Raw genomic sequence first — 14,128 nt, 5'->3', positions numbered from 1 at the left:
AAATGTTCGTAATATTTGTGTTTCACTGGGCTTTTGCAAATACCAGTGGTTTTTCTAACTACAGGAAGAGAACTCTGACATGAGCAGTGACAACTAATTTTTGGCTTAAGAGTGAATACAGCAACGGTGTTGAGGTATTTTTGATGGTCTAGCCCTTTTCTGTGTGCGGCGGGGGGATGCTTTTTCTACTTTATCACAACACATGCTTTTTTTAGGCTCTGCATGACTACTCTAAGTACCCAGAGCATCAGGATTCAGTTGAGTTTACAGATAGGTTTAGCTGGTGTCATGGATTGAATTGTGTCCCACCAAAATATGTCAACTTGGCTAGGTCCTGATTCCCAGTATTGTATGATGGTCTACCATTTTGTCATCTGATGTGATACTCCTATGTGTTGTAAATCCTATCACTGTTACCAAGATGGATCAGAGTTATGTTGATGAGATCTACAAGATTAGATCGTGTCTTAAGACAATCTCTTTTGAGATATAAAAGAAAGAAGCAAGCAGGGACACATGGGGACCTCATACCACCAAGAAAACAGTACCAGGAGCAAAGCATGTCCTTTGGACCTGAGGTTCCTGTGCTGAGATGTTCCAAGACCGAGGGAAAACCAATGCAGAACCTTCCAGAGCTGAGAGAGAAAGCCTTCCTCTGGAGCTGGCGCCCTGATTCGGACTTGTAGCCTACTGGATTGTGAGAGAATAAACTTCTCTTTGTTAAAGCCATCCACTTGTGGTATTTCTGTTACAGCAGCACTAGAAGACTAAGACAGCTGGTAACCAGCTCCTAAGGAGGGAGAAGGCGTAGTTTTTCTTCCCAGCCCTGATGGCCCTGTTTGTCTTGACTCACCTTCTGTAGTCTTGGTGACCCTTAGTGGATATGACAGAATGATTCAAAGAAATAAGTAAAAAAGAAAAAGAAACCCTTTGTTATTTTGGCATATTTACCATTCTTTGGACATGTTATCAGGAGGGAATGTGGGCACTGCTTCCCTGGAGACTCACCGCAGCTAAGAGCCAAAGCCATTGCAAGGGACTTATGGGGCAATCCAAAGAAAAATGACATGAGGTCTTGCCTCTCAGGAGCTGTGAGAAAGGACAGCTATGTATCCACTAGTTATTACTAAGCTTTCATTTTCATCCAACACCACCCATCTTTATAAAAGGTTTCCTAAAGCAAAAATGGTTAGTGGCCATCAATAGTCATGCGACTAGTTACTTCTGCTCCATTTTCTTAAATGAGATCATCTCTAGTCTTGGTGACCCTTAGTGGATATAACACAATGACTGAAAAAGAAACCCTTTGTTATTCTGGCATATTTACCATTCTGTGAAAATTATGCTGTTTCTCATCAACTGGTACATCCTTCTCTGGTAATAAAGATAGCAAAGAAAGAGACAAGATCAAAAACTGCCTGCTAAAAAATATATAAAATGTAATAAATTGGGCACTTGGAGATAGAAAGCGTCATTGTTTCTGGGCTGCTCTATTTTTCCCTCCTCTGTCACTGAGCCGAGGCCGGTGCTGGGTGGGCAGAATGTTGGGAAGATCAACAGAGTGGCTCTCCAGTGAGAGTCACCCCTGCGCAGCTGCCTCGCTGGCAGCTTTCCACTGAAGGCTTGTCTAGCAGACTGTTTTGAGGAGAGGACTCTACGGTTAGTCTGAGAAGCTTCTTTGCAAAGCAAGGCTGGTTAAGACTGGCCATTCCATACTGACCTATCTGTAGTGGACAGGACTAGAGGGCACCCCTCCTCTGGGGGCTGAAAACTTTGGTTACTCAAGAGGACAGCAGCCTATCTTAGCTGACAGGGGAATTATGCTGGTCAGGAGGCAGGAAACAGAAGACACATCAGATGTAACTGTCACCTGGCTGAAACATGGAGCCCTGGTGGTGCAGTGGTTAAGAGCTCAGCTGCTAACCAAAGGCTGGCAGTTCAAATCTACCAGCTGCTCCTTGGAAACCCTCTGGGGTAGTTCTACTCTGCCCTATAGGGTCGCTATGAGTTGGAATTGACACAAAGGCAACCGTTTTATTTTTGGTGGCTAAAACGTGGCTAACAGAGGGCACATGCTGCCAACATATCTCAATGAATATGGCAAAACAGTCCTATAGATATTTAGGGATGTTTATGGCAAAAGTGGAAGTAGAACACTCATTTTAACAGAGACCCAAATGAATAGGTTAACATTTATTAGATTAGCAATATCCAGTAGTTGATGAAACTAAAAACCAAAGGCTCTCAGTCTCAGTGAAGTGCTGATCTGATCCAAGGCTTGCTAGAGTGCGCTCCCAGGCCCAGCTCCGTAAGCATCACCGGAAGCGCGTCAGAAATGCAGACCCTCAAGTCCCACCCCTGACCCACTGAATTGGAACCTGCATTTCCCCCAGATCCCTAGGTGATACTTCCGCACATCCACATTTGAGAAACACTGATCCTCCACTAAGACCAGGGCCAGTAACAGTTCTGGGAAGAAAGAACTGCCTGCCCGTACCAAACATCAGTTTCAGGGTAAGAGTAGTTCCAAATTCTGTCTCCCTACCTTTTCTGACAATCATGTGCTGTGCACCGGACAGGAGCAGCAGGGAGGCAGAGAAGAAAAGTGACCCTTCCCACCCCTGCAGCCTAAGAGTCAGCAAAAGCTCTACAGCAAGAGTATCAAATTTAAGTCATTTATTGATAATTCACTTCTCAAAAAAAAAAAACACAAAAATGAGGATAAAAGGAATATACCAAGACTTACAGGACAGGAAGAAGCCTGGTCAGCCAATGTTTTTCCTTCTACTTAAGGTCTGAGCTTCCTCCCTTATTCTAGGGCCCTAAGTTTTCTTGCCGTGTACCAGGACAGGAAACTGGCGAGAAGATTCATGTACAAGGTCACAAGGACTTTAAAGCTATTTGATGCTAATAGTTTGTATGTTCCAGTTTGCAACCCTAAGAAACAATATCAAATACACACTGCCAAATCCCTACTCCCAGCTAATGTTTCCTGCTGTTCATTACTCATTGCTGTCGCATCTTTGGGACTGCATCAACATTCTTTCATTGTAGCTTTTGTTTATCCTAGCACACAGACCCTAAAATCCACATGAAATCCCCACGTTCAAGTATAAAGGTGTGTTTCAGGACAACAGCAGATTGCTGTAGTGTTTCGTTATCTCTCTGTAGTGCCACCTGGTGTCACCCCCTTGGATGGGCTAGCCAGATAGCAGCACAGTGCAGGGGCACCCGGTCCATGTTCCCACTGCCAGACTTGCTCTCTGTTAGTCTGGACACTGCCCACAGTGAAATCTTGAAATCGGTGAAGACCCTGGACTATCTTCGCTCAGGAGCTGCATTCTTATGTGGTTGAAGACATTTCTTCACCATTAATTAGAAAGGAGTTTTTAACAGATGTCCGGCATACTCTAAAAAGAAAAGATAAACATATCAAAATGCTACTTTGAAGTTAGAGACTACCTTTGGGAATTTTATGTTCCTAAAGGAATTTACAATTAAACTAGAAAGACAGTTGCTTGGCACTCTGTAACAGACCCGAGGTCTTCTCTCAACACAGGCACAAAATGGCAATCTCTCTGTAGTGCGAGCTCTCCCAAGCCTGGGGCCTGGCGTGGTTTATTTGCAGATGCTAGGGTCAACTCACTGCACTTATCTGATTTATTAAGAAAAACTGATCCCTTAAAAGAATCTGAAAAAGGGAACACCAATGGTAGAATGAGGCGATAATGCACACCCCAATAGTTACCAATGATGGCCGAGTAAAAGCGTTGCCTGCGTCCTTGCTGATCACTGCTCATATTTACCACTAATACCTCCCAAACCAGGTAAAAAGCATCTTTTTGTGTTTATCTGTAGCTGACTTTTAAAATAAAATTTAATCTCTCATTTAGTAAAAAAGGAAGTGCTCCTGACAGAAGAACCCCACGGTGACAGATGCTGGTAAACCAAAGCCCCTCCTTAATACGAGGAGGTCCTGCAGAGCTGAAAGCCCACCGTGAGCCCCATGCAGGTCGCTGCGTTAGAACGCCTGCCTTGATTTCACATTGAAACTTCAAACTCAACTCATGTCCACGGGATAGACTCACTTAAACAATTTCAGAAAAACAAGATTTTCATCTGTGTTTCCCTCGTGCACATGAATCATCCCAGCTGGCTTCTAATGAAGCATCTATTCACAGCTTAAATGTCTAGCTCTGGGGGCACAGGAAATCTCACTCCCTGTGACACAGGAAAACGCTAATTAGTTCTCAGTAAAAACTGACTCATGACAGTAGGTGAAGTCCACCTGCAGTAAATACTTTTCTGAAGAGGTAAGAAATATGGTTCCCAATATGGCTGACCCCCCTTCTATCCATTTCTTACATCCCTTTCAGTCAGGGAAAAATGCTCCGGCATAAAAGATGATCTGAATGTTCTGGATACCAAACCTTATGACGTGTCCTGGGATGGAGCCGAAGGGTCTTGGCTCTCAGGCTCTGGAGGCGGGGCTGGTGTGGCTTCTTTTTTCTGGGCCGCCAGGAACTCATGAATTGCTCGTTCTATCTGCGGCCTGAAGATGTGGTTTAGTTTTGGATCCACGACCTGAGAAATAATTCTATCTACTCCAGCTTCCAACATCCCTGACCTTGTGAAGACAAACAGACCATTCAGTTATTTAATCCCTTTGAGACTCCTTTTCAGCCCCAACCAGTGTCATGTGAGAGTCCAATAAAAGTCCACCTGGTCAAAACTCCAGCCCTCCTAGGGAGTTCTTTCAAAGGGCAATCTACTTAACCATATACAGTTCAAGGCATTTTATTTTAACTTTTGAAGGGCAATTTACAACCAGCAAGCTCCTGTTCCTGGGTGTTTACACCTTATCATCAATCCAACATGGCCTTCGGCTGTGGCTGGTCACCTATAATACATAACAGACAGCTAGGATACAAACAGGTAAACACACAAGAACCAAACTGGCCCTGAGCTCCTAAGGGGCTAAAATAAATTTTGACTAAAAATTAGTCAAAATTTACCAATGTCTGTATTCAAACACTTGGGGTAGGGTAGTGAGGAAGACTATGGTGACAAGCAGGGGTGGATTAACCAGTAAGCAAGCCACTCACGGGCTTACTTGTGTTTACTTACTAATGTGCAGTGCAGTGCACATTTCACATGGGTTTCATCACATCTTTGATATGGTGAAAACGAAAACAAAAACCCATTGCCATTCAGCTGATTCCGACTCATAGCGACCCTACAGGACAGAGTAGAACTGCCCCATAGGGTTTCCCAGGAGCACCTGGTGGATTCGAACTGCCAACCTTTAACCACTGCTCTTAACCACTACGCAACCAGGGTAAAAGATGGGTGAAATTGTGCATTACAGATTAGTAAGGAAGCCTGTGCATATCTTGCTTATTGGGTCATCTGTCCCTGGAAGAAACAAATCACATTTGAAAAATCTGGAAACCAGCCCACAGAGGCTCAAACTGCAAACTGCAAACTCAAAAGTTTCTTTTCTCAAAGGATTAAAATAGTCAAACACCATCACAAGCATATCAACGAATCTTACTTATAGGAGTTCTTAGGCCATTTCAGCCTTTGCTTGGGTATAAAAATAGGTCCCACAGTAAATAGGTAGATGGTCTATCAGGACACAGCAAAGGAAACAAATTAGTGAACATGTATAGTGGCAAGTTAAAGATGGGAATTAAAGAGCCCTGGTGGCGCAGTGGGTAAGAGCTCGGCTGCTAACCAAAAGGTTGGCAGTTCAAGTCCACCAGCCACTCCTTGGAAACCCTATGGGGCAGTTCTACTCTCTCCTATATGGTTGCTATGAGTTGGAATCGATTTGACGGCAATGGGTTTTTTGGAAGATGAGAAATAACCCTTGAACTTGGGAGTCAGTGGTAGACACCAGCTTATCAACAGGAAGCCTCGGTGTAAACACACACAGTTATTAGAGCATCTACAGGGCACAACTTCAGGTAGCCTATATATTAGACCTTATCTACACTTAAGAGCAGGAGTGGGAACCACAGTGAAGTCAGCATCAGGCCTTGGTTAGCTGCGAAGCAATCAAACGTAGATGGTGCGTGTTATTTACGTAAAAATACCGTAATAGCACCTTTCAAAATATTCAGTTTTGATATATTCTCTTAACATGCTGGCCAATCCTTTTGAAGGTAGGGTAGACCTAAGCTTATCTAATCTGCTACTTTAGCTGTAAAATAGGCTTGTTGTGAGGATTAGCAGTAACACACTTAAGGACCAGGGCTAGATATGTATAGGTGCCCAGTAAGTACTAGTCACTGTCCCCTTCTTTCGGAAAGATCCCTGCACTACCAGTCTGCTCGTGAGGGAAACAGGAAAGGTACCAGGTAATGGCTCCAAAATGACAAGGCTCCTGGCATCTTCTGAGAGCATGCTTCTTCCCCGACCCTCTTTTATAAATTTTAGCTTTCTTTGTTTAAAAAGGTTCACACGTCAGCAGCCATAAGCCATACTGAGAATTCTAGCTTGATATAAAAATTCTTTTCTATATTTTCAAATAATTATAGATTCACAGGAAATTGCAAAGACGTGGACAGGAAGGTCCATGCATGCTTTACCCAGCCATGCTCATGTTAGTCTTGCATAACTACAGCACAATATCAAAACCACGTCAATATCAAAAGGTCTGAACACAAGTATGTGTATTAAGAGCCAACAAAAACTCTATTCAGGACAAAAGATTCCACAGCTTATCTCTACTTCTGTGCCCAGTGACACACCAGGTGAAGTATCCACAGCACAGTTCCAACACAGACATCTTGGATGACACTTATTATATTTATGTTCTAACTACACTGAAAACTTCAAAGAGCAGGGAACACGTCTTGCAATTTGGGATACCTTTTGACACACGCAGCAGTGATGGGCATAGGAGGCCTACCTAGGCTGGATACACCAGCAAGAATTTCAGTTGAGTTCTTTGCTTGCTTCAACCTTAATGCTCATAAAGGAACAGATTTCTGCCAGTCCTATGTGATCTCTGACATAAAGCACCTTCCCCTTGACCAACAGTGCTTTAGATAAGCCTTCTTGTGCATCACACTGCTGATCACTGCCCTTCCAACCTAAGTTCTGCTTACTTACTGAACCACACTCTGCCTCAGACCATTTCGCAATTGGTTTTTGTTCATCGTGGGGTTCCATTCCTGCTTGTCCAGATGTGTTGACACAAAATTATCCACTTTCTGCCTCAGGTTTTGGTAAGCTGGCTAAAATATTAAAAAGAAGGGGCAGGTCAGAAGTTAAATGCATCAAACTTTTGGAAAACAGTCATTCAGAACACTGCTTTTCATAGAAATGCATACTTTCAAGTCTAAATATATTCCCATTGTGACTATACAGTGATCACCACGCAACATGGTGCGGCCAGAGCGTTAATAGCTAACAGGAGAGCCTGTGTGAAGTGGGCACAATGCCAGATGCTTTACTTAACATTATCCCACTTACTTTTCAAGCAACTCTATGAAGGAGGTCCTATTATCTTCCTCCTCCTCCACATCACAGTTATTAGAAATTTAAGCTTAGAGAGTAAATAACTTGCCCACATGGCTAAAGTGTGATAAAGTCAAGGTTAGTCCTAGGCTGGTTCTGAATCAAAGGGACTGGGTTATTGCCCTGCTTCCATCGCTTACTAGCTATCTTACTTTCAACAAGTCACTCACCTTCTGAGTCTGTTACTTCCATCTGTAAGGCTGAAATATTACTGTCCTGTTATCTCATAGAGGTGTGTTCTCAGCAACAAACAAGGTCCAGGAAAGCCCTATGCATAAAATGAAGGGCCACCCACACCTCAGCAACACAAGTATGTTGCCTTAAGTAAAAAACCGTGGAACGCTGTGAAAGGCTGTGGGGACACAAGACCTAAGTCCAAAAAGAGCATTCTCTGCTTCAGAGGCACTTACTGGTTGCAATGTTCTAGACCCAACTAGTATCAGAAGGAAAGAATCAGAAGTAACTTGGTGAACACCAGGAATGCACGTCCTGAGCCAAAGATCTTCTGGCTCTATCAGTGGCTCTCCTTTCCTCCAAACCAGGTGTGAGAGTGTAGACTGCTGGGTGGCACTTCACACCACTAGCCCCTCCATGGTGGGCAGCACATGCGTCCCCACCCCAATGGTGTTGGGTTGCAACTGTGACTTGCTCTGGCCAATGTAATGTTAGTGACATGATGCCTTAAATGTGCTTGTGCTGTCTAACTTGGCTCTTGTGTGACTCTGGGAGGGCACGCCCTGGGATCTAGAATGAGCACATGTGCACGGAGACCTAAGCCCAACCCACAGCCTGGACACTAGCCCAGGCAGCCTAGCACTGAGCCACCCAGCTGACGCCTACCTAGATCAGCAGAACTTAAGCTGACCTGCAGCTCTAGCAGCATAAATGAGCACAAATGCTTATTGTTATAAGCCACTGAGGTTTGGTTTCCTATGAAGCATTACTGTGGCAAAAGTTTGCTAATACATCAGGCAAATGAAATCATCAAACCAATCAGTAGGCCTCACTCCATGAGCGGACTCTTCCAAAATGCCAAGAAAGCAGATTCACGAATCTAAAGAATCTCCACTAAACCTGAAATGAGGAAGGCTGGGAGGAGGGTGAGAAGGAGTAAAATTCACAGTTAACATCTCCTTTTTCCTGGTAACCAAGTCTTCTCTTCACAAGGGGTTGGGGAGTGGCTGCCATGTGCTTATGACCCTGTTCACCTGATCAAGCTAAGACAATGCAGGCATGCCCTAAGATCTTTACAACTGGAGCTGAGAGAGGAAAAATCTGTAAGATGTACTCAAGTGATGTTACTAACCAAATGGATGATGCTACTTTGCAAGAGACAGTAAAATAAATATAAGAGCAGAGATGAAACAGAGAGCCCTAATGGAGAATCCCTGGTTGCAAATGCATCCCTCCCCTTCTGGCAGTTTGTTCATTCAATCCTTCTTTGGATTCCATGAGTCAACAGATTCCACTCTTGGCTTAAAGAAATTAGAATTAGATTTCTGTCACTTGTAACCATGAATCCTGATGCTATATCCTCTACTATTCAAAACAATTCACCTAATTTGAAATGAGATAGAAAACTTACATGTAAACCAGATAGTATAAAACAGTAAGTTCTGCATACTGTTTTACTACTCCAAGATAATAGAAGTGCTGTCCCTGAAACAAGGTACTTAATTTTCTTTATTTAAGGGGACCAGATAACCATATTGACTGTCAACTTTCACCTTCTTCAAAAGAACTCTGGATGTTTCCCATCAACAAATTCTCCACTCACTTTTTATTAGGTTTTGTGAGGCTTAATGTAGTGCATACGTGTGACTTAAAAATATCAGAATATTCAGAAGCTGTTGGGAAGTAGGGGGTTGGAAGGTGACCACTTATGTTGTTGGATGCTGTCAAGACCACTTCAACACATAGCAACCCCATGTGACAGAGCAGAACCGCCCCACAGATTTTCTAGTCTGGTGGCGCAGTGGTCAAGCACTTGGCTGCTAACCAAAAGGTCAGCGGTTCAAACCCACCAGCCACTCTGCTGGGGGAAAGATGTGGCAGTCTGCTTCAGTGAAGATTTACAGCCTTGGAAACCCAATGGGGCAGTTCTACTCTGTTCTATAGGATCGCTATAGATCGGAATTGGCTTGATGGCAGTGGGTAGTCTTTACAGGAACAAATCGCCAGGTCTTTCTCCCGCAGAGCCACTGGGTGGGTTTGGTTGTCAGCCAAGAGCTTAACTGTTGTGCCACCAGGGCTCCTCACAACCACTCACACCCCCTTAATTGTTTCTTCTGGTAGTTACCAGATTGTTTTAATTCTTAAAGGCAGTGTTTTCAGGTGTATCTTATCTGAGATCTTTGTTTAGCTCAGTGATTCTCAAAAGTGTAGTCCCTGGATCAGCAGCACCAGCATCACCTGGGAACTTGTTACAGATGCAAGTTTTGGGCCCCACTCAAGACTACTAAAGTGTATAGGTGAAGGTGTACTGATGTCTGTAATTACTTTGCCATCCACCCAAAATACAAGTAAATAAACAGAATGAACTGATGGGTGATTAAAAGAGGTTGTAAGGAGTTCTTTTGAAGGTGAAAGCTGACAGTCCATATGGTTATCTGGGTCCCTTAAATAAAGAAAATTAAGTACCTTGTTTCAGGGATAGCACTTCTATTACCTTGGAGTAGTAAAACAGTATGCAGAAGTTACTATTTATACTATCTGGTTTACATGTAAGTTTTCTATACTAGAACTTGAGCTTGGAGATGGGGTAGGTGACCTACTTATTCCTGACCCTTCATAGGAACATTGGCATGTTATAGGCCAATAAATGTTCAATGAATGACTAGGTTATGTCCTTCCCTTATCTTTAAGGTCTAATTTTCAGGTCACAATCTTCTTGTGAGGTAGGCAACAAGATTTCCATAACAGGCTAAAAGAGTAAAACTCATAGAGGAGCCCAGCCAGTACAAGAGCTTCCAAAACCTATAACTTAGAGTTCTTGGTCTTGCTGGAGAAGCTTTTGAAAAGAGAGGAAATGAACATTCCGGAACTTAAGTATCTGACATTTAATACACATTTCACTGAATCTCAATAAACCCTGGCAAGTAGGTAAAGTGAAATCGCATTTTACTGGGGGTTGGCCTATGGCATTAGGTTCTCAAATAAGCACCAATCCCCTTTAATCATGATGGAATACAATATCAAGGGTGCCGATTCTACAACAATGGGCTTTAATTCAATTACATACCAAAGTTTGCAAATCACTGAGCCAGAGCAAAAGACAAACGGTTAGCTATAAATGCTGATGACTGTGCATTCAAATTACCATGTTTAATGTCAGCTCCTTATTGGTGAACAGAGAACTGGTGGAAATTCTAAAGCATTCTTGCTTACCTACCTGGCTTTCTCCACTGTTTGTAACGGACTGAGGTTTGTTATCGAGGGGCTTAAAGGAGTCCCATCTCGGGAATGATAGAATCTGGGCTCTAAAACTAGTATTGATCCCCCAAAAGTTCTGAGAAGCGACTAGGCTAAAATCGTACGGCTAGTGAGTGAAGGGCTGGGAGTCGACTCCACATTGGCCTGACTCAGAAAGCTCTCTGTACTGCCCCAAGCGGTTTAATACCTCACTGCTGAGATTTAAAAGTATCTTTTGTCTTTGCTTTGGAAAAGCAAGGATGCAACCTTGACGGCCTCACGCCCAGCCCAGCTTCCCTCGGCCTAGGCGGTCTCAGCTACCTTGGTATCCACGTCGGCCAGGCAGTCCCGGCGGAAACTGTCAAACAGGCCCCGGCTCTTGAGCTGCTCCACGATGAGGGCGATGAGTTGCGGATCGCCGGGTGGCAGCGAGGCCGGATTGATGGGGCCACCGCTCCCACCAGCCCCCGTCACGCCCGACGCTGCCCCCGCGGAAGCCTGTCCTGCTCCGCCACCGCCCACCGCGCCCGTTCCCCCTCCGCCGTCAGCCATGGCTGCGCCCCGGACCCGCGACGGAGACCGAATAAAACTTCTCAGGGGCAGAGGGCCCGGGTGGCGTAGAGGGGATGGCGGAGGAGTTGGGTCCCAAAGCTGTGAAGGAAGCGGGAAAGGCTGCGGAGGAGGCGGTGCAGAAGGCACGCTCCCAAGCGGCGGAGGTGGGGGCGGCCGAAACTCCCCGCTCAATGCCTGGCGCGCTCCAGATTGCGTCACTCCTGACCTTTGCATTCTGGGGCGGGAGGTTTTCGACATCATCTCTGGCTTTCTTATAAGCAGAGGTCTGGTGCACGAAAACTACAATTCCCGGCAGGCTCCGGACGCGTCCGACACGAGTTTGCGGGGGCAATATGGGAATTGTAGGCTCAAGCCCTCGTGGTTGCTGCAACCAGGGCTGTACCTCCCTGCCGAGTCACTTCTATCCTCCCATAAATCCAATTTATCTCAGCAGTGCCTGATTATAAGAATCATCTGCGGTGCTTGCTAAAAGTCTATAGATTACTAGGCTTATCCCTTGAAGATTCTGATTCAGTATTTCATGGTCAAGGCCTAGGAATTTGTGTTTTTAACATGTACTCCCACCCATTCCTGAACAATTATGATCAGAGAAATTTAAAAAAACAGTAGACTAGTAGAATTTCTATTATTCAAAAATTAGGGTTTTTCTCCTGATTTTGATAGCAATGCATGCTCATTTTAGAAAATTGGAAAAGTGTGAGGAAGAAAATGAAACCCTTCCTTAAGTCTCTCTTACACGTGGGTGGATTTTCTCCCAAATATTAAATAATAATTAAAAATAAAAATAAATAATAATTAAAAATCTAGTATCGAGTAGTTGGAATATGCCAGGCACGATGCTAAGCACTTTACAAGCACCACTTCACAGCAATCTAAGTAGTTGCTATTATTTGTTTGCATTTTACAGATGCAGAAATGAAGATGCAAGAGTTTGTTAATTTGAGCACACAGCTATAGATGGAAGAATAGGATTGAATCCAGGTTTCCTGAATCGAAATCTTGCATGCTTAACCCAAGGCATGCTACATCCTGAGAGCTATCTGACATCATACAATAGTAAGGTTTTATATTCTGATTTTTTATAGCCACAGTTCACCGTTGGAACTCTATGACTGCCACCATTATTCTCTCTCCTTTGCATCTTTTTGCCGGTTAACTCTTGCCCACAACCCCGGCAATTATGTCTGCTGTTGTTATTTCCACGTCATACATAATAATGGAGGGGATGTAAATAATAAATTCTGCGATAACCTTGGCTCCCTGGAAGATGCAGAATTGGCAGAGGTCCAGAATGTTCTCCATTCCAACATTTACTACTCGTAATAGTTTAAATTAACTCTCAAGATAAATATTCAGGTGTTAGTTTCTATTCATCATTTAACATCAGCTCAACCTTCCTCAATGGTTAAGTTAATGTCAAACATTCTCTCAATACCGTCACCGTCCTTGAGATCACCTGAGATCTATTCCTGCTAATGAACCCCACACTTTCATCACTCACTGTTTGCCTCAGGAGAAGCTGAATTCAGGTTCATTCTCCTCCAAGCTCCCTGACCACCCTGGCCAACCTCTCCTCCAGTTTGGGCACACCACACCTTACTCTCTTTCCTCAGGGCAAATTTTTCTGATCTCCAAACCTAATCTGGTTTTGTCTCCCTAGTATAGACTCTTAGAACCTCATTCTTGTAGCATTTACTGTAATTGAAAGTGAATCATTTATAGACTAATTGGCTGCCTGTCTCCCCTGCTGGACTGCAAGCTTTAGAACAGGGACCACAACTTACCCGTTGCTATTTCCCCAGCCCTTAGCACAATGCCTCACTCAGAGAAAACCAAACCAAACCTGTTGCATCAAGTCGATTCCAACTCATGGTGATCCCACATTTCAGAGTACAACTGTGCTCCGTAGAGTTTTCAATGGCTGTAATTTTCTGAAAGTAGATTGCTAGGCCTTTCTTCTGTGGTGCCATTGAGTGGATTAGAACTGCCAACCTTTGGGTTAGCTGAGAGCAAACATTTGCACCACCCAAGAACCTAGCTCAGAGAGGGTCCCACTGAATATTGGTTGAATGATTCAGGGTTTGCTTTAGTTCTTGTATGTTTCCTATAGCCACGGGATAGGGTCAGAGGATGTGTGGATGGGGACATCTGTAGCCACAGTCTTCAGAAAAGAAAGAAGTGTTTTAGTAGGAGATGATGGATTAGTTTGTCATGATCTAATGGGTAGGTGATCCCAAATAATCCTGGTTGCTGCAACTCTGAACTGTGAGAAGATGCTGCACCCTATACCCATGACCTTGCCTCTGGAATTGATATAAATGGGGCAGGCAAGGGGAGCAAAGGTGACCAAGACTACTGATTCCAACTGATAGAGACCCTACAGAACAAAGTAGAACTACTCTGTGGGGTTTCCAAGGGGCACTTGGTGGATTTGAACTGCCAACCTTTTGGTTAGCAGCAGTAGCTCTTAACCACTATACCACCAGGGTTTCCTGACCAAGACTAGTGGAGCTTTATTATTCACTCAAACCCTCCAAACGTGCTCCTTCCCAAGGTCAAGGAAAGTGTAAAACACAATAATGGTCGCCAGGGAGCGCCATTGCTGTATTAATCATCC

The 14,128-nt window shown here is 44.1% G+C and overlaps 1 protein-coding gene across 1 annotated transcript; it reads right to left on the bottom strand.

The window, feature by feature from the left end:
* Nucleotides 1-2,257: 2,257 nt before the first annotated feature.
* BOD1 (biorientation of chromosomes in cell division 1) lies at nt 2,258-11,622 on the bottom strand. The gene is made up of 4 exons (XM_004371184.2): nt 11,260-11,622; nt 7,120-7,244; nt 4,431-4,627; nt 2,258-3,410 (listed from the first exon to the last, which is right to left on the bottom strand). The coding sequence occupies exons 1-3, from the start codon at nt 11,488-11,490 to the stop codon at nt 4,432-4,434; spliced, it is 552 nt and encodes a 183-aa protein (XP_004371241.1). The 5' UTR covers nt 11,491-11,622; the 3' UTR covers nt 2,258-3,410; nt 4,431.
* Nucleotides 11,623-14,128: the final 2,506 nt, after the last annotated feature.

Source organism: Trichechus manatus, unplaced genomic scaffold, assembly GCF_000243295.1.
Source record: "Trichechus manatus latirostris isolate Lorelei unplaced genomic scaffold, TriManLat1.0 scaffold00011, whole genome shotgun sequence".
NCBI lineage: Eukaryota > Metazoa > Chordata > Mammalia > Sirenia > Trichechidae > Trichechus > Trichechus manatus.
This window is presented reverse-complemented; position numbering and strand designations above follow the sequence as displayed.